We start from the raw sequence: 25,887 nt of genomic DNA, 5'->3' as shown, positions 1-25,887 counted from the left end.
TGGTCCAAGACAACTGGGCAGCCTCTAGAAGCTGTAAAAGGCAAGGAAATGGGAGTCTCCCCTGAGCCTCCAGAAGGAAGACAGCCCTGCTGACACTTTTAGTCCAGTGAGACCCATTTCAGGGTGCTAATTCCAGAACTGTAGGATAAGTATGTGTTTTAAGCCACCAACTCAAAAAAAAAAAAAAAAAAAAAAAAAAAAAAGGCCACCAACTCTAAGGTGATTTGTTGCAGAAACAATAAGACACTGATAAATGGATGTCCACAAGTCTTTTCTAAAAGTAAAACTTCGCAGTTTGAAAGACCAAACTCCTTCATTTATTAATTCAACAAATATTACTGAATCCTTGCGAAGTGCCAGCCACAGATCTAGTTGCTCAGGATGTAGCCCTTATAGAGCTTATGACACAGGAAAGTGACTATGAAGTGGGATTCTGTGTGCCCCAGGGTAGAGGGGCTATGTAATAAACTGGACAAAGTCTGAATGTGGGAATGGTAAACCTGGTGAATGCTGACCGCTCAGTCTTATGAAACAAATGCTGGATGCTAGAAAAGGAATAACCTCTAAAAAAGTTTACAGGAAAAGCCACATTCTGGGAATAATGTGTCTATTTCAGTAGAACGGGAAGTAGAGGCAACGATGAAGTTGGTAGTGGGATGGTGGGAGTGCAGATAGATGGTAGTGGTGGTGATGCCTACATGAGTGATAATAAAGTACCTATCAAGCACAAACTATCTCATTTAATCCTCACAAGTTTACAAAGTAGCCTCTATTGTTTCTATTTAACAAATGAAGTAACTGTGGCTGAGAGGGATTAAACAACTCCACAGCTAAAAAATGGAAAAGGCAGGATCTGAGCCCCGAGTCCATTGTGTTAACCATTATGCTACCCTGTTACTGTTCTGGAAAAGTACAGTGAGTACACAATGGGAAGAGCTGGGAGAGGGAGACAATACATGATGTGTAGATCAAACTGAGGCAACAAAACAGTTATTCGAATTCTTATACTAAAGTAACATTTAGGCAATTTAGATATGTTTAACTCAACTAGAATGAAAAACTATGAACCAATAGGAGAGATTACTATTTTTTTTTTAAGATTACTATTTTAAAACAGTAGCCATTTCAGTAGGTCTGATTTCTGTTCTAAAACTTTTAGTTAACTTTCCTTTTCCCAAGCAGTCTCATAAACAGTTTCTTTCCCACTCGTTTATCTCGTTTGGGGCAGGATTCTTAAAAATTATTGTATTTTATACTTCATGTAAACTTTGCTGGGCAATGCTCAAAGAGCACTCATACAGTGTAAATATATAACAACATAGAAAATCTCAGGTATCAGTCATATTTAGAAGTGGCTGTAAGTTAAGATACACTGAGGCTGATAAAAATGAATGACAATCTAAATGTCTAGTACTAAAGGAATACACGTGGAACATCAATGTGATGGACACTCAGGTCAACATTAAAATGGTAACAACAAACACACATAGTACATAGTATATGCCAAGCACTATCTAAGAGCTTTACAAATACTAACTCATCTACTTTTCATAAAAGCCCCCTGCAGTACGTACCAATAACATTCTATTTCATGGATGAGGAAGTTGAGAGAGGGCAAGTAACTTACTCAAGATTACACAACTAAAGAGGTGGAGCCTGAGTTTCACTAACTACAAAATGAGTGGCTACTCTTAAACCATTAGACTACGTTGCTGCTTCAGTGTGTACAATAGTATTACAGCAAAAATATTTTCCTACGGTTAAGTGAAAAAGGCTGGATCCAGAAGTAAATGATCTCAAATAACTGAAGAGAGAGAGAGAGAGACAGAGACAGAGAGATAGAGACAGAGACAGAGGGAAAAGATTGAGAAACAGCACAAAAATGTCAGTAGTCTCTAGAAAGTGGAATTTTTTTTCTTCAGCCCATTTTATAAATAATAACATCTAACTTCAGTAACATAAAAATATTTTATGAAGACAAAAGGTTGGCAAAGTGTCAAAGGGAGTATTTCCAATATAATTACATGTCGAATTGCAGCTTAAAGTTTCTGACTTACTTTGTATAGCAAAAGCAGAATAAAGAATTTAAGTGAAACAAACTTATTATCTTAAAGAATATTTTTCTTCTTTTAATAGGAAAAAGATCTTATTCAGCCCTATGAACATAATGTGCAATTAATAGTAAATTCATTTAATGTGCATTTCTGTTGAAAAAGAACTTAATTTCAGCAGAGGATTTATTCTTGATAAACACACACACACACACACACACAAATACATATGTGTGCGTATGTATGTGAATTAAAATGAGATCAAATCTTCATATTAAAAAAAGTCTTCAAAAGTAGTACTCAATCTGTAACAAGCCAGCTTTTTAAATGTGCTTTTTAAAAAGTCTTCAATCGGGCAGCCCCGGTGGCGCAGCAGTTTAGCGCCGCCTGCAGCCCGGGGTGTGATCCTGGAGACTCAGGATCAAGTCCCGCATAGGGCTTCCTGCATGGAGCCTGCTTCTCCCTCTGCCTGTGTCTCTGCCTCTCTATTCGCTCTCTCTGAATGAATAAATAAATAAATCTTTAAAAAAAAAAAAAAAAGTCTTAAATCTTGGGGCCCCTGGGTGGCTCAGTCAGGTAAGCAACTGACTCTTGATTTTGGCTCAGGTCATGATCTCAGGGTCGTGAGACTGAGCCCCATGTCCACCCTGGGTCAAACCACGTGACAGGCTCCTGACAGGCTCCGTGCTCAGTGGGGGAGGGAGGTCTGCTTGAGATTCTCTTTATCCTTCTCCCTCTGCCCTTCCCCCACCTCACATGCATGGGCACTCTCAAACAAATAAAATCTTTAAAAAAATTAAGTCTTAAATCTCTAAGCATTTGCTCCTAATCTGTCTCTTTGAGACAATTTTATCTGCAAAAAAAAAAAAAACCCAAAAACAAATGAAAAATACCCCAACAGTTTAAAAATCTTCTACTTTCATAAAATAATAGTAAGCTACTAAGAGGCAGAAAGAATAAAAGACTCCAAAATCATGAAGGAAATGAAGAGCTTTCCCAAAGCCATTAATAATATATGGAGCCAGGGTGGGGGTTGAGGAAGTGATTAATAGAGAGTAAAACTGCACAACATTTTTAATAATGTTTACTATTTCTGAAACATTTCACATAGTAGTTGCAAGACAAAACTACTCCAGGAGATATTCATCAGGAAAAGTGAACTCCCTATACACACACAGACTTTACACCCTCACAAAAATCAACTCAAAAATGGATCATAGATCTAAATGTAAAACACAAAAAAACTCCTCCCCCCAATAGGAGAAAACCTAGATAACAATGGATATGGTGATGGCATTTCAGATACACAAAGGCACAATCCATGAAGAAATTAGTGATAAATTGCACTTTATTAAAATTTAAAACCTGTCCTCCGTGAAAGACACTATCTGGGATGCCGGGGTGGCTCAGCGGTTGAGCATCTGCCTTCAGCTCAGGGCATGATCCTGGGATCTGGGATTGATTTCCACATAGGCTCCCTGTGAGGAGCCTCTTCTCCCTCTGCCTGTGTGTTTCTCTCTCTCTCTCTGTGTGTCTCTCATGAATAAATAAATAAATCTTAAAAAAAAAAAAAAAAAAGACCCTGTCAAAAGAATGAGAAGACAAGCCACAGGCTGGGAGAAAATATTTGCAAAAGACACATCTGATATAAGACTGTTATCCAAAATATACAAAGAAGTCTGAAAACTTAATAAGAAAATAACTGGACTAAAGTATGGGCCAAAGACCTTAATGGACACCTCACCAAAGAGGATATACAGATGACAACTAAGCATATGAAAATGCTCCACATCATGGGTCATTAAAACAACATATCACTACATGCCTATGAGAATGCCCCAAATCCAGAACACTGACAACACCAAATACTGGCGAGGACGTGAAGCAACAGGAATTCTCATTCCTTGCTGGTGGGAATGCAAAACGGTACAGCCACTCTGGAAGGCAGTTTGGTAGTTTCTGAGAAATCTCTATCATACAATCTAGCAATCATGCTCCTTGGTATTTACCCAAAGGAGATGAAAACTTACGTCCACACAAAAATCTGCATACAGTTATTTAGAGCAGCTTCATTCAGAATTGCAGTAACTTGGAAGCAACCAAGATATCCTTCAGCAGGTGAATGGAAAAATTACGTGTGACATATCCAGGCGATGAATCTTAGCCCTTAAAAAAAGTGAGCGATCAAGCCGTGAAAGGACACGGAAGAACTTTAAATGCATATTGCTAAGTGAGAGAAGCCAATCCCACAAGGCTACATAGTACTGTATGATTCCAACTACATGATGTTCTGTGAAAAGGCAAAATTATGGAGACTCTTAAAAAAAAAATCAGTAGTCGGTGGGGGGGTGAAGATAAATAGGTAAAACACAGCATTTTTAGGGCAATGAAAATCTTCTGTATGAAAGCGTAACGATGGATACATGCCATTCTACATTTGTCTGAACCCACAGGATGTACACCACCAACCTTGAACGATAATGTAAACTACAGACTGGGTGATCATGATGTGCCAATGTTGGTTTACCAACTATAGCAAATGTATCACTGTGGAGAGGATGTGGTTAATGGTGGAGGCTATTCATGCAGGGGGAAGCAGGGAGGGTACAGGAAATCTGTGTACTTTCCCGGAAATTTTGCTGTGACCCTCTAAGTGCTCTACAAAGATGAAGTCCTAATTATTAAAAAGCTACTTCCTTAATTCCCTGTGAAAATTCCTCATAAGTCCCTACTTATAAAATCTAAACTCCCTTGCAAGGCATATATTATTTTTTATTATCTGGTTCCTGTATGCCTTTCCCAGCTCATCTTCAGTCTTCCCTTCACCCAACTTCACCTTCCCCCACGAGGACCATACGTTCTCTCCCTCCTCCAAGCTTTTCCACGTGGAGTCCCTTGGCTTGGTAAATATCTCCTCATTCTTCACGTCTCAGTGCAAACACAGCCTCCCCCGTACATCCTTCCCTTACTTCCCCTGGGAGCGCCCGGCCTTCAGTCTTCAGTGTTGCTAGCATCTCTGCTTACACTGGCTACTTGACTGCCACCTAATTGCATCTTGTTCAAGTGCCTAATTTTTGTCTCCATCAGAAAGTAAGAACCAAGTCTTTCTTTTTGGATCTCCAATGCCAACCACACAACCTCATCCACTGTAATGAAGACACCAAAAAGAAAAGAGAAAAAGAGAATGGTTATGAAGGGCCTCACAAGAGTACTCCTGTACTTAAGGATTTACAAAGATAATTATTTGAGGGAAAATGTGAAGCAACCTCAAGTTGGAAATGTCCGTAAGCATATGCAGAATACAAGTACAACTCTGTAAGCGAAAAACAAATTCTATGTTTCAAAAAAATGCTGAAGGAAAGTACCAAAACATTAAAAGTGATGATGTGAGAATGGCGAGAAGCCCTGGGTAATTTTTCCCCCTTTCCTTTTTCCCAAAAATGTATTTTTTTCACGAGAGACTAAGAGGCAGAGACACAGGCAGAGGGAGAAGCAGGCTCCACACAGGGAGCCCGACGTGGGACTCAATCCCAAGGCAGACACTCAACCACTGAGCCACCCAGGCGTCCCTCAAAAGTGTCTTAAATGTTTAACAACCTAATACTGTTTTCCATATATGGCCTTGGCCCCCTAAAACATTCTAAACTTCTCAATCTACCAAACCAAATGGTGGGAACCTAGCACCATGCCACTCCAAGCACGGAGGAAAATGATGAGAAGGTAGTGAGCTCCTTGCTGCTTGAGGGCTGGAGAAAATAAAGATGTAGAATGTACATACTTCTAATCCACTGGCTTTTATGATTATTCTATTTACTCCTAACCTATTTTGATCACCTCCCTGAAATCCAAAACAAAACAAAACAAAACAAAAAAAACCCTAAGAGACTATTTACATGGAACAAGAAACCAGTTAGCATGCATAATTCCTTATTACAAAAGGAGATGCTAAAGTGGCATGAGTTAGACGTGGTAAAAGAAGATACAGTACCAAAAATAAGGTAAAATAAGACATGATCTCCGTCTTCATGCAATTTACAGTTCAGTAAATTGGGGAGAAGGGGAAACCACTCACTGGAAACATCAAGAGTCTACAAACGGGTGATAAAAGTCAATCTAATTGTCCAAACTAACATATGAACACGCTTTCATACCTGATAAACATTGGCACAGTCTCGGAGGATGACAATTCTATTTTTAGATTAGAAAGATGAGCTATCACGGTTCTGAGTTGCAAGTATCACGCTAAGGCACAGAGGTATTTTTTTTTGCAGATCCTAAGGTTTTGAGCTTGCTTTTAATGAGCGTGACAGAGGCCAGGGCGGGGATTAGATTTTAGACCATTACTTTTTCTTTTCATTTCTTTTTTTTTTTTTTAAGATTGTATTTATTTATTCACGAGAGACACACAGAGAGAGGCAGAGACACAGGCAGAGGGAGAAGCAGGCTCCGTGCAGGGAGCCGGATGTGGGACTCGATTCCCGGTCTCCAGGATCACACCCTGGGCCAAAGGCAGTTGCTAAACCGCTGAGCCACCTGGGCTGCCCACCACTGCTTTTTCTAAGTGAGGGGGGGAGGCGGACGGACTAAGGAAACACAACGTACCTGAGATTTCTGTCTTTGGGCTTTCGCTGTTGGGAAGAGCTCCATCCAGAGACTGAGTAGAGTGAAAAGGTTCACTTTAGAAAGCCTTGGTATTTGACCTACGAAAGAGAGAGGGAAGACACTTTATAAAAAAAATCTTAACTAATGATGACAACAAGGAAGTAACTAGCGATCCCCGGTGCCGTTTGGGAGCCGCAGCCCTAAGTCCGCCGCTTTGGTGGAGGCGGCGGGGGAGGAGGAGAGGAGGACCGGGTAACCGCAGGGCAGGAGCCTGGCTGCGGCCTCACCTTCTCGGCGACCTCTGCGGGCACTTTACGAAGTTGGGCCCCTTCTCCAGCCCTCACGTGGCAAGGGAAGAAAAAATAAATAAAAAAGTGTGGGGGAGGAGCGGCACAGGTGATGCATGCAAAGCCCCCGGTCGGAGGCCACCGCGGAGCACGCCTCCCTCTACACTGCGGCGCGGCCACAAGGGCAGCGCGGTGACCTTCGCGGGGAAGGTTCACCGTCGCGTGGCGGTTCATTCGGAAATCGCAAGTCCAAGGCACGGAATCGTCCATCCCGGAGATGCCGGCTCCGGGGCCCGGCGGGGAGCGCGAAGCGGGCGGGCGTGGGGGACGGGACGGGGACTGAGCGCGGCTTCGGAAGCGGGTGCTCGGCGGGGCCCGGGGGCTCCCGGGGGCCGCGCGGGAACCGGACGTCGCGGGGGCGGCGGCTCGGGGCGGCCCGGGGCACTCACCCGTCATGCTGCCAGTCTGCGTGCTGACTGAGCGCCCGGCCCCCGCGCTCTCCAGACTTTGCATCTGCCCTGCTTCTTTCATCCCCAGCCCAGCGGCCTCTGCTGCCCAGAATACCTCTCGCGGGCTGGCATGATCCCGGCCCCGGCGGCTCCACCTCCCGCCTCCTCCCAGCCGCAACCGCAACCGGCAGGGCGGCGCAGCGCGCTGACGTGAGAGGGAGCGCGCCCGCCGCTTCCGGCCGCCGCGTGTGTCGTCATCAGGTGGGGACGCGGCTCCCGCAGGGGCGGCCGCCTGAGGGATGGCGTCCGCTCGAGGCCCGAACTTCGCCGCGCGTGTTTTGGCTGCACGGCGCGGGGCGCGCCGACTCCGACAGCGGGACGAGGCCTGCGCGGACTCGAGAGTTTGGGTGAGAGGGGGAGGGGAGGGCTGCCGGGTGGGCCGACACGCGCGGGTGCCGCTTAACCCTCGGAGGTGGGCCGGCCCTTGGGAGCTCCCCAGCCGTGGGACCCCGGAGGCCCCGTGCTAGGGCACCGGGGCGGCTCCGTCGCGCTCCGGCTGGCAGCGGAGGCCCTGCCGCTCCGCCCCCGCGCCCGCGCCGCCGCCCCCGTCGGGACCTGCGCTCGGCGTGCAGTCGGTTTCAGATTCTCTCTCAAATAAAGTAAAAAAAAAAAAAAAAAAAAAGTCGAACTGTAATCATGAGAAAGATGGGGGTAGGAGGAAGTAGCAAGTGGCCCCTGGAAAATATGGCAAGTACCGAATTGACGTCGTAGGTTCGTGCACAGTGCATCTTATCTGATTTTTTTTTAAGATTTTATTTATTTATTCATGACAGACGGAGAGAGAGAGAGAGGCAGAGACACAGGCAGAGGGAGAAGCAGGCTCCATGCAGGGAGCCCAACGCGGGACTCGATCCCAGGACCCCGGGGTCATGACCTGAGCTGAAGGCAGATGCTAAACCTCTGGGCCACCCGCGGCTGCCCCTTATCTGATTATTTTTATTTTATTTTTTTAAGATTTTATTTATTTGCTTATTTATTTATTCATGATAGACACAGAGAGAGAGGCAGAGACCCAGGCAGAGGGAGAAGCAGGCTCCATGCAGGGAGCCTGATGTGGGACTCGATCCCGGGGCCCCAGGACCACGCCCTGAGCTGAAGGCAGGCACTAAACCGCTGAGCCATCCAGGGATCCCTTATTTTTTTTAAGTTTTATTTATTTACTTATTCATGATAGACCCACAGAGAGAGAGGCAGAGACACAGGCAGAGGGAGAAGCAGGCTCCCAGCAAGGAGCCCGACACAGAACTCGATCCCAGGACCCCGGGGTCACACCTGAGCTGAAGGCAGGTACTAAACCGCTGGGCCACCCGTGGCTGCCCCTTATGTGATTATTTTTATAAGTGTCCCCCAGGCATGACTGGAAAGGAAGCTGCCTCCTCAGCGACCGGGCCCATTTTCCATCACCAACCTGGTCTGTCATCACCACTTGAAATACTGACCAACATTAAGACGTGGAAACTGCTTTTTGAAAGCAAAAGCCAAACGTCATTAAAAGCATCATTTTGTAAAGGCCTGAAGTGGGAATCTTCAGTGATGATGGGTCTGGCTGCAGTTCCTGGACTTGCACCGCTGTAGAGCACTTAACTGGAGCTCTGTGACACCATCCATGTTTGAGCCAAGAAACCTTTGGACTCTATCCAGTTGTCTGCTCTTCAAATAACGCTCCTAGAAGCATTTTTGTGTGCCTCCTTATGTTTAGGAACTACGATTGTTGGGTTGCTGTCCTCACGTTTCACAGATAATGCTGAAAATTTTTACAAAGAAATTGTGCCAATTGCTATAGCTTTACATCACCACTAATTCTTGATATTGTCAAACTTTTAATGTTTGCCAGTCGGATGGGTATAAAGTGATATCCTGTGGTTTTGATTTTCCCTTTTCCCTGATTTGCACCTCAGTTGAACATCGAATAGGTTGGTGGGCCCTATGCACATCCTCTATGAAATACCTGTTAACCAGGTTTCTATTTTGTTCTTTCTTATTTCTTATTCATTGTAAGCATTCTTTTTTTTTTTTTTTTTTTTTAAGATTTTATTTATTCATGAGAGGCCCAGAGAGAGAGAGACACAGGCAGAGGGAGAAGCAGGCTCCATGCAGGGAGCCCGACGTGGAACTCGATCCCGGGTCTCCAGGATCACACCCTGGGCTGTAGGCAGTGATAAACCGCTGAGCCACCCGGGCTGCCCAGTAAGCATTCTTTATAAAGTCTGGAAATTCGTTCTCAGTTGGGAGCGTGTATGATAAATATCTTCTCCCACTTGCTACTTGCTTTTTCACTTACTTTATGTCTTTCAGTGTGCAGTTCTTTATTTTAAAGTGCCAAACATACCAATAGTTCTCCTTAATGGGTTTTGTGTATTAGTGTCTTTATAAAATGTCTTTCCTTCTCAACTGAGCTTCAAAGTGGGAGACATCAGAGACTTTTAAAATACTAGTGAAGCCTCTTGTGTTTGTGTGCAGAGAAGTATATGATCCTCTACGCTAATGACACTTGCATTTATTTCAACCATTAAGGCTTTAAGAACGTGGAATAAGTTGGTTAGCTGCTAACGACAAAACAAATCCTTTAACTACCCAGCCAGCAGGTATATAGCACAGAACACTGTGTGTTGCTACAAGGGCTTAGTGACTGGAAAAAGGTGGTTCCTACTTGACTGTTCCAAAGAGCAGCTTCTCAGATCTTCAGTGTTCACTGGTAAATTTCTAACAGTATTTGTGTAAAGTTTGTCGTTTCATACTTTATACACTACAGTTGCCATCACTGATCCCTGTTTTGCTGGCCTTTAAGCTATGTGGTCCAAAATCCTGCTTCCTTAAAACATAGAGAGTTAATGAGCATCTCAAGCTTTTTTTCCTTTTTAATGATGCCTGCACTATCAGAGAACACTATTCTAGTGTTCTCTCTTTTGTTTGGCACATAATCATGTACAGCCTTTTTATTTCTTTGAGGTGGGAGTATATTTTTAGTTCCTAAACGCCATACTATAAAGATCAAATTCTTAAGCGTGTTTGAGTAGCTCAAAAGTAAAGATATATTAAGGGGGGAAAAAAAAACACTGGTCTAGATGCAAGGCACACTTAAAGCAAGTTTTACTTTTGGTTGTATTTTCTTTGTATATTATAAACATTTATTTAACTTGTTGCAGTTTGAAGTAAAAAATTTCCAAAATGTATACTCAACAATAATCATTAAAATGCAGCGTAAAAATATAAATAAATAAACTGTCTTTCCTACCCAAGGTATAAAAATATTCTTTTATATTTCCTCTAAATGTCCCAAGTTTTTCCTTTGAGATTTATAGCCTCATGCATGTAGAATTCATTTTTGTCCGTGTTGTGAGGAAGGGATCCAATTTTATTTTCCACTTGGATAGTCAGTTAATACCAACACTGTTTCCTCATTGATATGTAATTTCATCTGTGTCATCTAGCAAATTTCCATACACATATGAGTCTGTTTTTGGGCTTTGTCTTGCATATCATTTATTTACCTCTCTCCTCCCTAAAAAAGACCTTATTTTCTTCAGGTATATCTTGGCTATTCTTGGACCTTTAATCTTCTATGTAAATTTAGAATCATTATCACATTCCTCAAAAATGGCACTTGAGTACTGATTGGAAGTACGTTAAATTTATAAATCAAATTGAGATATATAGGCCCCCTGTCAAACATAGTACACGTGTATGAACATGTATATTGATTAGGTTTTCAGAAGATTTCAAAAGGATTTATGGTTTTTTCCACAAAGATTTTATATGTTTTTTATGATTTAATCCAATTTTTTTTGTTGGTTTTATAAATGAAATCTTTTTTTTTTTACTTTATTTATTTTGTTTATTTATTTTTCAAATAAACTCTTCCCTCCAATGTGGGGCTTGAACTCATGACCCAAGATCAAGAGTTACATGCTCTACGAATTGACAGCTAGGCACCTTCCATATGAAATCATTTTAAAAATTATATTTGTAAGTATTTATGGCTAATCTACAGAAATGCAAGTAATTTTTATATATTTTTCTTATACTGAGCCATCTTACTAAAATTTCTTATTTTAATATATTTTAGTTTCTTGGTGAAAATTATATCATCTACAAATAATGACAATTTTATTTATAGCTTTCTAATATTCAAAAATACTGCACTCTAGGATATCAGGGAAACATTGAATAGAAGTAATGGTAACAGGCATCCTTCCTTGTTCCTGATAAAGGAAATTATGTTAAACTTTAAAGCGTGGTTTTGCGGGCACCTGGGTGGCTCAGTGGTTGGGCGTCTGCCTTCAGCTCAGGTCATCATCCCGGGGTCCTGGAATCAAGTCCCATATCAGGCTCCCTGCATGAAGCCTGCTTCTCCCTCTGCTTGTGTCTCTTCCTCTCTCTGTGTCTTTCATGAATAAATAAAGAAAATCTTAAACCAAAAAAAAATGTGGTTTTGCTACAGCTCTTGGTAGCTGTCCTTTATGAGATGATACAGATTCCCTTCTATTTCTGTTTTTGTTTTTGTTGTTGTTGTTGTTGAACTTTATTAAAATGCTCATGGTAGGTGTCTTTTATCAGCTTATGAAAGCCCTTTCTCTACTGGCTTGCTGAGAGTTATTATCATGATGGATGTTGAGTTTTATCAAACCTATCTTAGGTCTCTTAAGATGACCCTATAGTTTTTCTCCCTTAGTTAATATGAATTATACTAATAGTTTGCTTAATCAGCCTTGTCTTCCTTCTTGACCTATCATGATCATTTTGTGCTTTCTTATTTAATCTATGTTCATGAGTGAGTTTAGTGTATAATTTGTCATAGTCTTTTTGTTTTGTTTTGATGTCTTGATTAGGCTACTCATAAATGAGTTAGGTAGTAGTTCCTATTTTTCTTTTCTCAGGAAGAGTTCGTATAAGATTGAAATTACCATAAGCTGCTCAATAAAAAGCTGAACTCCTGAAAAAAAAAAAGATTGAAATTACCTGTTCTTTGAATGTTCACTAAAACTTACTTGGAAAAGCATTTGAGCCTAGTACTTTGTAAAGCAGAATGACGTTTCACTAATTCAATTCCTTTATAGGTTAAGGGACTATTCAGACTATTATTTCTCAGTCAGTTTTTGGTAAACTATATTTTCCTTGAATTTTGTTCATTTTATATAAGTTTTAAAATTAATTGGGATAAATGTATAAACCTTATAACAAGATAAACTTTCTAAATAGGGCAGCCCGGGTGGCTCAGCGGTTCAGTGCCGCCTTCAGCCCAGGGTATGATCCTGTAGACCTGGGATCGAGTGTCATATCAGGCTCCCTGTATGGAGCCTGCTTCTCCGTCTGCCTGTGTCTGTCTCCCCCCCCCCCCCCGTCTCTCTCATGAATAAATAAAATCATTAAAAAGAAATTTTCTAAATATATGAATTTATGAAATGTTATCTCACTGTGTTAATTTTAAGGACTTTCTAAACTCAATAAGTAAATGGGTGCCTGGGTGGCAGTGGTTGAGCGTCTGCCTTTGGCTCAGGGTGTGATCGTGGGGTCCTGGGATCCAGTCCCGCATCAGGCTCCCCAGAGGGAGCCTGCTTCTCCTCCCTCTGCCTGTGTCTCTGCCTCTCCCTGTGTGTCTTTCTTGAATAAATAAATAAAATCTTAAAAAAAAAAAAAGTAAACAATCCAATTAGAAAATGGGCAAAACCCCGCATGGAGCCTGCTTCTCCCTCTGCCTGTGTCTCTGCCTCTCTCTCTCTGTGTATCTCTCATGAATAAATAAATAAAATCTTTAAAAAAAAATGGGCAATAGACTTGAATAATCCCTTTGTCAAAGAGGATATAAAATGACAAGCACATGAAAAGATGTTCACCATCATTAGCCATTATGGAAGTACAAATTAAAACCACAATGGAAAGAAAAAACCATAATGAGATACCCCTGCCTGCATACTAGAATGGCTAAAATAAAAAGTACCGACAGAACCAGCTGTTGGCAAGCATGCAGACAGCTGGATATCTCTTACATTGCTGCGGGGGAAGAAAAAGTGGCACAGCCACTCTGGAACAGTTTGTCAGTTTCTTATAAACGTGCACTTACCGTATCACCAGGCAGTCATACTCCCAAGTACTTATGCTAGAAACATTAAAACAGACTTACACAAAATTCTGTACACGAGTGTTCATAAGAGCTTTATTTGTAATAGTCAAAAACTGGAAACAAGCCAGACGAACATCCTTGCAATGGAATACCATTCAATAAAATATAAGGATACATGTGTCAACCTGGATGAATCTCTAAGACGTTGTGTTGAGCGGAGGAAAATAACAAGTCTTAAAGGACTATGTACTGTATGATTACATACCATTCTCAAAGTGAAAACATTGATGGAGAGCCCGTCAGTGGTTGCCAAGCATTATGGTTGGGAGAAGGGTACCACTGTTAAGAGGTAACACGAGGAGGGGCTCCGGCTTGGGCAGTGGGCAGAGCCTGTGACTCTTGATCTCAGGTGGTGAGTTGAAGCCCCACATTGGGCACTCCAGATAACTTAAAAAAAAAACCAAAGGAATTTCTTTGTGCTAATAGTCACTCCTGTCTAAACATGTGATAAAATTTCATAGAACATACAACTAAAACCAGAAATCGTGCGTTAAGGATTAGTGAAATCCAAAAAAGGTCTTTACATGAATTAATAGAACTGCACCAATGTCAGTTTCCGGGTTTTCCCAACGGACCATGATAATGTGAGATAGTACCATTGCGGAAGCTGGGAGAAAAGTGCATAGGAATTCTATTATTTCTGTGACTTTTTTGAGTTTTAAATTCTTTCAAAATTAAAAGATATGTATATATGTGATTATTTAGTATATACAATATATTAACTATCTTTAGTCTCTGAGTAAAATCTACCCTTAGAACAACCATTAGCTTTGTTGCTCACATCCTTTTTGGATTGCTGTTTTTATTCCATTTTCAGTCGTGTAGTATTTCAGAGTTTTTTAAATGCTCTATTTCCGTTACTTTCTTGCCAGTTTAGCCATATTTTATCTAGCATTTTTGGGTGCTTTGCAACAAATTAGTTTGTTTGGGCTATCTAATCTGCAGTACTGCTGGAAATACTGCTTCTGCTGCAAAGAAGAATAAGGACTAAAAAGGAGTAGAAGACAAATGCGACCTAAAGGCTAAGAAATGGGCAAGCTCAGTTTAGGTGAGCACAACAAAGGCTCACCAGTTCACTCATGCTAACCAGTTCATGAGTAAAATGGTTTTAAAATCTTTAAGTGCTTTCCAGTGCCAGCATGACTGCCATGGAACAAGATCAACGGGAACACTTGGGAACCTCTCTTGGAAAACCTGACTAGCGAGTATGCCTTGGATCTTTTCCGAAGAGCACAAGCCCCGGCTTCAGAGGATTTGGAGAAGTTAGGCTGCAAGGCCAAAATCACTGAGGGGAGCAACATGATTAAAACCATTGCTTTTGGTCATTATGAGCTCAACATTTGGTACCATTCTCCTTATCCGGAAGAATATGCATGACTGGGATGGCTCTACATGTGCGAATTCTATTTAAAATACATGAAGAGCCAAACGATACTATGCCGACACATGGCTAAGTGTGTGTGGACACACCCACCTGGTGGTGAGATCTATTGCAAAGGCTCCATCTCCGTGTTTAAAGTGGGTCTCCGTGTTTAAAGTGGATGGCAAGAGAAACCAGAGCTACTGCCAAAACCTGTGCCTGCTGGCCAAGCTTTTTCTGGACCACAAGACATTATATTATGATGTGGAACCCTTCCTGTTTTATGGTATGACAGAAGTGGACAATACCAGCTGTCACTTGATTGGATATTTTTCCAAGGAAAAGAATTCATTCCTTGACTACAGTGTGTCGTGTATCCTCACCATGCCTCGGTACATGAGACAGGGCTACGGCAAGATGCTCATCGATTTCAGTTACTTGCTTTACAAAGTGGAAGAAAAAGTTGGCTCCCCGGAGTGTCCCCTCTCTGAACTGGGGCTCATAAGCAGTTACTGGAAAGAAGTGCTTCTCCATTATGTGCATAATTTCCAAGGCAAAGAGATTTCTATCAAAGAAATTAGTCAGTTGACAGCTTTGAATCCTGTGGACATTGTCAGTACTCTGCAAGCCCTTCAAATGCTCAAGTACTGGAAAGGAAAACACCTAGTTCTAAAGAGGCAGGACCTGATTGATGAGTGGATAGCCAAAGAGGCCAAAAGATCTAACTCCAATAAAACCATGGATCCAAGCTGTTTCAAATGGACCCCTCCCAGGGGCACTTACAATGACCTGTTACTCTGAGCCAGCGAACCCCCGCAGTAGGAGTCCGTACCCTAGGGATCTGTCATTTCTGTTGCTCTTGTGATTGGCAAGCACAGTATCCATTGGGAAGGCCGTCCCCCTCAGGACTGTCCTGCTCCGACCCTCGGGTACACTGCAGACGCTGGTTCTGAGGAACTGTTGTTCCGGCCTCGGTGAGGTTGCCTGGATGGGATCGCTGTTAGACTTGAGTGCAGATCCCTCGTAGCACTGACCCAAGGTGTTCTGTTTGGTACTGTACCCGTCCAGTCACTGGTGCTCCTCATGTCCTCTAGCCCCGTAAGGTTGGGTTGTGTCTTCTAAACTTCGTACTAGTGCTTCCTGCTGCCCTGGTACGAGACTTCAAACCATGGTTGCCACCACCAGGACCCTTCCAGTTACTCCTTACATGTGGCTTTTTTTGGAAGAGCAGGGAAGCAGTAACATTTCTGAGTGTGTGTACTAGGAGGGGTCCATTCCCTTTGGATTTTATCTCACTTGAATTTTTTTCTGCCATTTTTAGTGAAAGGCCAGTTTCCGATCCATGTCAGGCTGACAAGAGACCAGTATTTTTTAAAACGCGCCCAGGGATTCGTCTTGGTAACTGCACATACTTTATCAGAATGAAATGGGAGAGAATTGACAGGTGGTGATTCTATAATTTGATTTGCGTTCACCTGTGGGCATCGTGCGTCAGTGGAAGGAAACCAGTCCTTTTGCCTCTCTAGAGAGTGCGCAGCCCTACATGTTTTCCTCTCTCATAACCCCTTGCTCCTTTGTACATTGGCAGGGGCTAGACGGTGTCCAGTTCTCCCTCTCATGCTGCATGCTGACCGGTTCATCAGACTGCAGAAACCTTCCCCCCTGAACCTGCCGGTCTGGTCTGGCACAGCTGTACTTTTGCATTGATTTTTGCCTGAACCTCTTTGGAGATGTAGGAAATGACTGCACATGCTTCCAGATCTCCTCTCAGCCCCCATGACTCAGCAAGGCAGGGCGCCACCTGCACCCCTGTCCCCGCCCCCTCCCAGTGTTTGCTTCCCTGACAGTGCCTCGCCCTCCCTCCCGAACTGAAGTGCTCCTGGCCTTCCAAGAACTCCTCCTCCATTTCCTTTTTGGGATTTGCCACCATTCCCCCTGTTCTCTGCTCTCCTATTTTTGGTTTCAAGCAAAGGAAAAAATGCTCCCTCTAATTTCTCTCCAGCCCATTATAACCTGCTATCCTGGGGCAGCATTTGATGTATGACGTGCCACCCTTCCCAGCGTGGACTCCTCCAAAACCGCTGTCTCCGTGTGGGGCCCTTCCCATAATCCCGACTGGTCATTTGTGCCTTTCTCTTGTCATCTCTGTACACTACTTACACTCACTGCGGGTTGGGGGAGCAAATCTTAAGTATGTTCAGTGACAGCTCCCTGCCAGTTTCAGTGTCACTGTTAAAGTTTATCCCAAAACAACTTCACTGGGGCTTTTCTTAAGGGGTAAAGGATACTTTACCGAAGCTAATCCTTCCTGTTCTATATCTACTCTTCAATAATAAAGCATGTTCTCTGCTCAAAAAAAAAAAAAAAAGTCAGTCATCGATGGAAAGAACACGGACTTTGATGTCAGATAAACTGTATTCACACTCTAACCACCCAAGTTATTTCCTAGTTGACTGCGAGTTAGCTGCGGGTGATAAATACCCACCAGATATCAGCGGCTTGTCAACAGCAGAGGTTTTGCTCTAGCTCACATTCTATGCTGCAGCGCTGCTCCTGTGGATTGGCTCTGGGATCCAGGCTAAAGGAGCAGCCTTTGGATATTCTTTTCTCTTGACAGGAGAAAAAGAGATAGCAGAACTACATGATGACCCTTAGAGCAAGTCTCACATCAGACCCAACAGCCATGCGATGATGCTGTTCAGGGACACGCCAAAAAGGCAGGTACAGCAAATATCCCGACAATAATGCGGTATTAGTAAGTTGGCCTTACCAGTAACGGATCTTTTGCCTGCTACTTCATGTCTTGTCAGAACAAAGAACTCCCATATCCCCTTTTCCAGAATCTGCACCTTTCAACATTTTACTACATTTGTACCATTTTTTGTTGTTGTTGTTACTCTTTCTGTTACATTTGCACACCTCTCCACCCCATTCTTTCTCTGAATCATTTCAGAGCAGATTACAGACACTGTGCATACTCCCCTCCCTAAAAACTCCAGTATGCATTTCTCCAAAACCAGGACACTCGCACATGCTAATCCAGTAGTTCAAAACAGGAAGTCAGTGTTGATTGGTCCCTACAAGGCAATCCACAGATGCCATTCAAATTTTGAAAAGTGTTTCAACATGTCATCTCCATTCTGGTTTAGCAACCCTCACTATTGTTCTTCAACCTGGAACATTTCCTTGGTCCTTCCCTCTGTCTCACATTAACAGTTTTAAAGGATATAGGATTTTCATTCTGTAAGATTCCTCTCCACCAGGATCATCCTGATGTCCTGATGTTTCCTCACAACCAGACTCAGGCCATCCATTCTTGGTAGGAATGCTACAGAAGCGATCCTCAGCTCTTTCCCTTGGGTCACATCAGGAGCAACTCAGTGTTTCGCATCCCAGCCAATGGTGATGCCAGCCTTGTTCATCTGGCAGGTTAGTGCCTATCAGGTTTCTAAAGTCACTATCGAAGTCATTGTTTTCCCTTCTATGATTGGTCAGTATTTTGTGGAGAGAAATTCCCCAAACCACGCCAGTGTCCCATACCCACTGAACCTCCACTTACCGTCTTTAGTATCTCTTGATTCCCACCTGAGTCAACCACTACTGTGATGGCTGTCCAGATTTCTTATTTCTATCACTCCTCCTGCAGATAGTGGTTGTCATTCTAAAACAAGGAAGACCTTTTCCCTCTTCCTCATTCATTCATGCATTCATTCATTCACATCTATGGACTTGTGAGTCCTATTTTATTCAGTGAGCTGTAATCTGTTATTTATTTTAGGACTCAAATGGTCTCATATTCGATGAAGTCCTCAGGTTGTTTCTTTCATCCCTTTGACACATTCCCTGTCAATCTTTGAACACTTCCTTACATTCTAGTGGAACAAGATGCTCCGGACTCATTTTCTACATCCCCTGTGCCAGACTCAGAGCCGACCCATTTCCCCAACGAGTCCCGGTTCCTCGTAGTGTTTAAAAACTGAGATTTAGGCAGTGAGTGTGCTGTGTCATTACTTCTAGACCTTCTGAGAAGCTAGATCTAGAAGCTATATTAATATTCATATCCGCATGCACGCTTACTCATGTAGCTCTTCCGGTAGCTAGCCATCTCTCAGAGTTCACATCCACACTTTCAGTTCCAAAGTCCAGCACATCAGGGTTATTTCTGGCCTTTCCCTTTGTTGTATTTGTAAATCTCTTTTCGAATAGCAAGAAACCTGGCTCCCATTATTCTCAAAATAGCTTTTTGTCCTTTCCCTTCCTGCTCCCTTGCCCCCAATCCCCTTAATCTAATTTCCCTAGTACATAGGTTGCCTCTTTGGCTGCCCCACCGCTGTTGCTTCTGCGTCCACAACCTCTTTGGCCTCCAAGGGAAGGAAGGAGAGAGAGGAGGGGTGAGGCTGTAAAATGGCTTTATGACTGAATTATTCAGAGGGACGAGAGAAGACAGGAAGGGAAGGAGGGAGGGAGGGAAGTACAGTGGTAATTGGTTTATCACAAACGTTCTTGAAGATCAAATGATCCCAAGTAGCCCTGTGCCTTTAGCAAAGAATAGGCTAAATACCACTAATTACTGTCCTTCCCTGCTTTGTCTTTCATTTGCTTATTCTCTATAGAAAACCTGAAACTGGGACAGCCGGGTGGCTCAGTGGTTGAGTGTCTGCCTTCAGCTCAGGGCGTGACCCCAGGGTCACGGGATCGCCTGCTTCTCCCTCTGCCTGTGTCTCTGCCTGTGTCTCTGCCTCTCTCAGGAATAAATAACTAAAATATTAAAAAAAAAAAAAAAGGGAAGAAGAAAACCTGAAATTTCTCCTTTTATCCTCAGTCCTCTGTTAGAAGATTAGTCCTAGCAGTGTGTTTATCTGGGCAGAATCTTCTGACGACAAAACAAGTGCCATGGAGCTGGTCGGACGGACGTGGTATCTCTACTGGACTCGTAATTACAGAGGTGTTGGCAGAGGCCCCGTGCCCAACTTGTAGAAGAGAATATGCCTTAGAGCCCATGCTGCTCTCCTGTGGGGAAGGCACGTTGCGACCAGCGACTGTCTTCTGTGGGCCTGAAGATAAGTGGCCACAGGACTGACAGGGCTGGCCATGCCCCCTTGTGGGTAGGATCGGCCCCAACTTGGTCGTTTCAAGCAACGATGTAACTGTAACCAGCACCCGGAATCCAGAAATGGAGGTTTCCTAAACAATTTTCAGACGGCAGTTCCTGGCAGCACTGACACCCCAAGGAAGCAACGAGAAGCCTGAAACAAAATCCAGATGCCCTTCACGGAACGTTTGCTTTGTTATGGAGGGCTGTGCTGCCAAAGAGAAATGACTTCGCAGGCTTACCACATATTGTCCCAAATGGTGTCCTCGGAAAAAATTAACTTGGTGCCACGTATATTAACGTGCTACACAATCACAATGTCCAGGAACCCTGGGAATGTCTGTGCTCCCACGAGGTGGGAAGGACTGGCAAGCCCAAGACATGAGTAACTTGCCCAAGCAGTATAGCTCGAAAGGTGGGAGCAGGGTATAAAATGTACGCTACTTCATTTAATATTCCCAGCAATTCTATGGTGCAGATTTTTGTCCCCCGTTTTACAGACAAGGAAACTGAGGCCCTAGGACCACCAACATCAGCGTCCCTTGGGAGCTTGTTAGAAATGCAGACTCCTGGGCCCCACTTTGGACCTCCATAGGTCTGAACCAGAAGCCAGACAGGACCACTGGCCAGGACCAGAGGGCTCCCGCGGGTCTCAAACTTGCACCGCGTGAAAGGCACCCGGAAACTATGTTAAAACCCTGATTCCTGGGGCCAGCCACTGGAGATTGTGAGTCCCTGGCATCTAGCACTAGTATTTTGGCCACCCGTAGAATTGCTTGTGCCAAGTGCTTTTTGGTATCACATCATCTACCATTAGCTGATGTAAAAAAGCAAGATTTGCATGCTGGTTAAGGCAGTGATACCAAAGTTTTATTTAGCTTGGGGCTGACATACTTTTCTAAAGGCCCAGAGAGTAAATACTTTAGGCTTTGGGAACTATCTTCAGTCTCTGTCATGTGTCATGAAAGCAGCCACAGGCGATAGGAATGATGGAGTGATACACCTCAATTCACTCCCCCTGCATCTGGCTCAGAAGAGAAACTCCAGTGTTGAGACCTAGTTCAGCATGTATTTGAGGACGGAAGATTTAAATACTCAGAGAGGAAGAGACTCTAAGTAAAATGACTAATACCGGGAGAGAGGGAAAACAATTTTCCTCTATCCTTCTAGGTTCTTGATAGTCGGCTGAGAACCGACTCACCCCTGTAGTAAAAGTCGGATTAACGAGAGAACACCAAACAATTTTAATCATGTGTATAAGGGAGCCCCACAAAGATAATGAGACTCGAAGCCAGCCAGGAAATTGAGACTTACATATCATCCTGAGCTAAGGAAAAGTACAGAGGCTGCAAAGGAGAGGAAGACAATTCACAGGAAGACAAGAGGAGCCAATGTTTGGTAAGTAAATGTTTGCCCTGCCAGGCAGGCCAGTTGCTCAGATGAAAAAGCTTTCTCAGTAGCTCTCTTCCTGATATGGGCCCCCTTTCTACTTTTTTTAGGAGGTAAAAAGCTTTTCCTGAGATTGCCAGGCCCTGATTATGTTGAGCTCACAATAATCCACGTGCCAGAATAGCACGGTCTGGGGTGGCTTGTCCCGAAGCCCCTCAATACAGTATTCCTGGTTGATTTTCGTCAGTAGCACCTTTTCCACTGGGCTATAAAATTCTAATCTTTTATCAGTTTCTTCAAGGTAACTGCTCACCCACAGGGCTCTAACTTGTCACCGCTTCCATCAGGTAGGTGCTATTTATTTTTTTTTTTAATTTTTTTTTTTAATTTATTTATGATAGTCACACAGAGAGAGAGAGGCAGAGACATAGGCCGAGGGAGAAGCAGGCTCCATGCACCGGGAGCCCGACGTGGGACTCGATCCCGGGTCTCCAGGATCGCGCCCTGGGCCAAAGGCAGGCGCTAAACCTCTGCGCCACCCAGGGATCCCGTAGGTGCTATTTATTAATAAAAAAAACAAAAAACAAACAGGAACTCCGGGTGGCTCAGTGGTTGGGTGTCTGCCCCCGGCCCAGGGCGTGATCCCAGAGTCCCTGGATCAAGTCCCGTGTTGGGCTCCTGCAGGGAGCCTGCTTCTCCCTCTGCCTGTGTCTCTGCCTCTCTCTCTGGGTGTCTCATGAACAAATAAATAAAATAAAATCTTTAAGTCTTTAAATAAAATAAATTGTGAGAAGTGATCCCCATTTTATCATTTTCCAGGAGTGAAGTGATTTTTCTCATGGGCACTATAAGAAAAAGTCCCGTGAAGCTGAGGACTGTTTTCTGTAAAGATTTCTGTCGAAGACAGTTTTCTAGCTCACAAGATGTCATCTTGGAGCACCCACAGGATAAATTCTCTTGTCTGCTGTGAATCATGTAACCTTCCTAACCAGACACCGGGAATGAGTTTTGTGTCCTCACTTTCTCCCTGGTATAATCTTATTTTATCTACCCTCATTTGTATTTATTTCCTACTTTCCCCATTAACTTAATTTTTATCTTATTTTGGGCATTTTTGTAAATTGCCTTATGTTCTTTTTGGAATACAAATTTATTTAAATAAAGAGTATGTTCAGATTTGAAGATTTTTTAGTTTAATGTGCCTTGGGAAGGAAGAGGAAATGAAGCCGGTATTTGCATACTCAGAAAACAATACATATGATGTCCTTGACAACTTTAACGTAACATAACTCAGATTTACATCATCACTCGTATGACAAAGTTGTCAGTTCTTAGTTGGCGTGTGTATCACACATACCTCAGCTAAAGGGATCTAAATCATCCAGACCTTTACTCTGCAATGTTTCTTTTTTGTTTTTGTTTTTGTTTTTTTCATTAAAAAAAATTTTTTTTTTTATTCATGAGAGACACAGAGAGAGGCAGAGACACAGGCAGAGAGAGAAGCAGGCTCCCTGAGGGGAGCCCGATGTGGGACTTGATCCCAGGACCCCGGGATCATGCCCTGAGCCCAAGGCAGACGCTCAACCACTGAGCCACCCAGGTGTCCCTTTTATGTTTTTCAAACAAAATTCACATTTTATTAGATTGAAATAAACTGTGGAAAATGTCCTTACCTAAAAGCAATATTTTCTGTATTATTCCTAGATAAACCACAAAACTTATTTTTGCAATAAGACCAGTTTTCCTGGTTATATACATAAATCAAGATGATGCCATAGATGTTGGTAATGAAAAAAAGAAAAAGAAAACAGGGAAAACCAGACAAATCAATTATCAGTGTCTGTGGACTTAGGTTCTTTTAATAGGTGTTGGTCATGAGGGAAAAAAAAAAAAAAAGAAAAACCAGACAAATCAATTATCAGTGTCTGTGGATTCAGGTTCTTTCGGGCCTGGAAGTTGGTGCTTACCATGCATCTGCTAAAAAGCTGATGGGCCAGCCAGGGTGTGGGCACAACAAAGGGACACAGCAACAGCAACACATGGGGGGCAAGAGTAAAAGCCACGTTTAACAGTAAAAGTAGTTTCTTTCTTTACGTCCCGTTGATGAAGACAAAATCTACACCAAAATCCTCATTAGGCGAGAGTACAGTCTCTCACACCAGATAAACAGCCATTACAGATTTTTAACAATATACTTAAAACACACTGTACTGTATTAGAGTCAGACACTTTGTTGCATTTTATAAAGTTATTTTCCTCCCCTCTTCCTCCCTACATCCTCAACATTTTTTTTTCCTTCCAAGAATTTGATGACTCAAATCCTGGTCATTAGATCAATGATAGTAAATGTCATGCCCCAAATGCCCTCAACTCTTCCATTGTGCCTGCTGCAGGAACCACGTAGGACTGAAACTCTGTATTTTTAATACTGTCTTCTTGGAGAACACAGAACATGTGTAAGTTCAGACCATGGCCGTTTCCAGGCGCATAGTCAGTGACCAACAGGTTAGGAGCCTGTAGGCCAGTGTGCCTTCCGGGATTAAGCAGCCTGGATGTGACTTAGAGCTTCACCTGCTAAACACTGACAAAAGGCATCCTAAAACATTCTCTCAGCTATTTTCAGTGATTTCTGAATTAGCTTTTACATATGTGCGCATCATGAAATTCAGGTCACATTTTGCATTGAGTTATATCCACGAAGCTGCAGGACTCGACCTCTGTTCGGTCCGTGTTCGAGGTATGTTTCCTGATGCTTATATACGTGATGCTTACATCTGTGCCCCTCAGGCTTCATCCCGGGAAGAGTCCATAGGACCGTAAGCAGAACAGAGACGTTGGGAAAAATACATACACAACAGGCAGAGACAGAGCATCATAAATTGTGAACAGAAGCCGTTTCCCTCTGTTTGCACTTGAGCCTCTGACCATGAAGCCCCACAGACAGTAAGTCGCTCTTACATGTTGGCATGGGGTTTCCCCGCGACGTGGAGGTGGAGATCCCGCGTCTTCGTGCAGAGGCTCGGAGATCCCGGGGCGCTCTCTCGAAGTTACAGAGTAAGGTCTTCCACCAGGAGAACACGGTGTTTAGAATAACCTCGAAGGTTAGTCAGGGTTCCAGGTTAACTTAGCAAGTCCTGGAGGACTTCCTAGGTCTCACTTTAATTTCATGCCTAGTGGCCAAATTTGTGGCTTCCTCAAACCAAAAACCATTATAAAATTCACTGTTTTCCAGTAGTTTGTTTGTGAAAGTGACTCTGTAGTCAAGCCACAGGCTGCCGTGGAGATGCCGGACTTTTGCTGCTGGGTTTTTCCACCCGAGGGCTCCTGTGAAGATGGGACGTTGCTGAGAATGAAGAATTGAAACTGATGAACTAGAGACCAGTGCCGCACCTGCCATACAGCTGTCCTCTCAGCCGCGCGTCGTCCCGCACCCTGTGTATGAGACAAATGCCTGCAAGAGCTCCACTGAAATTTCAAAAGCACCAAACCCGCCTTCCTGTTGAGGGAGGCCCATCCCCTTCTGCTGGTCCACCTTCACTTCTCTGAGAACAGCGGACGCTCCATCGTCTGATCCAAAAAGCAGTTGGAATGACTGTTGAAAAAAAAAAAAAGAACAATCTTCCCCAGTTGTTCTCAGTGTGACAGACAATAAGCCCGGACTTTCCCAGAAGAGCAGAAGAGCAGAGTGTGTGGACGCCTTGGAAATATTCTCGAAAAGTCTGGAACCGGCACAGGACTTTGATTTTGGAAAGAAAGTCCCTGGAGCCGACTGCATCGCTTCCGCGTCCACGTGCAGACGGAGGACGCCACACATCGTGGCCGGGGAAAGACGCCTTCTAAGGCCTGAGAGCTCGTAGGATGCGAACGAGGACAGCAAGGCTAGCTTAGCCTGGCTGACGGTCGCCACTAGCCCGCCTGTGCGAACCAGGTCCGTTGTATGATTGTGTGTATGATGTGGTAAGTATATAATCCGACAATCTGCTGTCACACTGCAGGGCGCCGAGGTGTTGAAGAAATCAGCCCCTCTCCTTGCCCGAAATGTGAAGTATCCTCCGCACACACACAGGGACCTCCATCAAGACCCCGTGTGTGCCAGGCAGTGTGCTGGGTGCTCGGCACCCATTAAAATACTCCTTCATTATCCTCGACGGGTTCAGTGGTCACACACAGGCACGTTTTTTCAGAATGAGAACCTCCCCACATGGTGAATGAACTGGTCCCTTGATGATTTGATTTCATCCAGTCCTTGCAGAAAAGAAAAATAAATAAAGCCGTACAAAATTGTCTCTGTCCGAGTAAACCCCCAGGAGCAGGTCACACACAAGTGAAATTTATTCGGCTCAACACATCATCATTAAGCAGCACGTCCCAGGAGGTTCTGACGCAGACGCTCAGGCCTTCGGATTTGTGATTCAAAAACCCCTCAGCGCCGGTTACAAATAGCACGGAGGTAGCAGGTGCTGGCCCACCGCAGGG

The 25,887-nt window shown here is 43.6% G+C and overlaps 1 protein-coding gene, 2 long non-coding RNA genes and 1 pseudogene across 6 annotated transcripts in view; 3 read left to right on the top strand and 1 right to left on the bottom strand.

The window, feature by feature from the left end:
• Positions 1–7,604, bottom strand: part of CDADC1 (cytidine and dCMP deaminase domain containing 1) — a 46,186-nt gene extending 38,582 nt beyond the window's left edge. For all 3 annotated transcript variants that reach the window (XM_077855760.1, XM_077855761.1, XM_077855762.1), the window contains exons 1-2: positions 7,390–7,604; positions 6,654–6,751 (exon numbers count right to left, since the gene is read on the bottom strand). In XM_077855760.1, coding sequence (XP_077711886.1) covers positions 6,654–6,751; positions 7,390–7,471 — 180 coding nt within the window. In that variant the 5' untranslated portion in view covers positions 7,472–7,604. The remainder of the gene's footprint in view (positions 1–6,653; positions 6,752–7,389) is intronic.
• Positions 7,605–7,617: 13 nt separating this feature from the next.
• Positions 7,618–25,697, top strand: LOC144288093 (uncharacterized). Of its 2 annotated transcripts, XR_013356050.1 has the most exons (4): positions 7,618–7,796; positions 17,548–18,359; positions 19,753–21,420; positions 24,199–25,697. It is a non-coding gene; the product is annotated as an uncharacterized LOC144288093 (long non-coding RNA). The 2 variants fall into 2 exon arrangements; XR_013356051.1 differs by lacking the exon at positions 17,548–18,359 and having other exon boundaries at positions 7,621–7,796.
• LOC144288092 (histone acetyltransferase KAT7 pseudogene) lies at positions 14,720–17,539 on the top strand (annotated as a pseudogene).
• On the top strand, positions 21,430–22,593 carry LOC144288094 (uncharacterized). The gene is made up of 2 exons (XR_013356052.1): positions 21,430–21,762; positions 21,966–22,593. It is a non-coding gene; the product is annotated as an uncharacterized LOC144288094 (long non-coding RNA).
• Positions 25,698–25,887: the final 190 nt, after the last annotated feature.

Source organism: Canis aureus, chromosome 17, assembly GCF_053574225.1.
Source record: "Canis aureus isolate CA01 chromosome 17, VMU_Caureus_v.1.0, whole genome shotgun sequence".
In the NCBI taxonomy this organism is placed as follows: Eukaryota; Metazoa; Chordata; class Mammalia; order Carnivora; family Canidae; genus Canis; species Canis aureus.
Note: the sequence above shows the minus strand (reverse complement) of the source record. Positions and strands in the feature narration are given on the sequence as shown.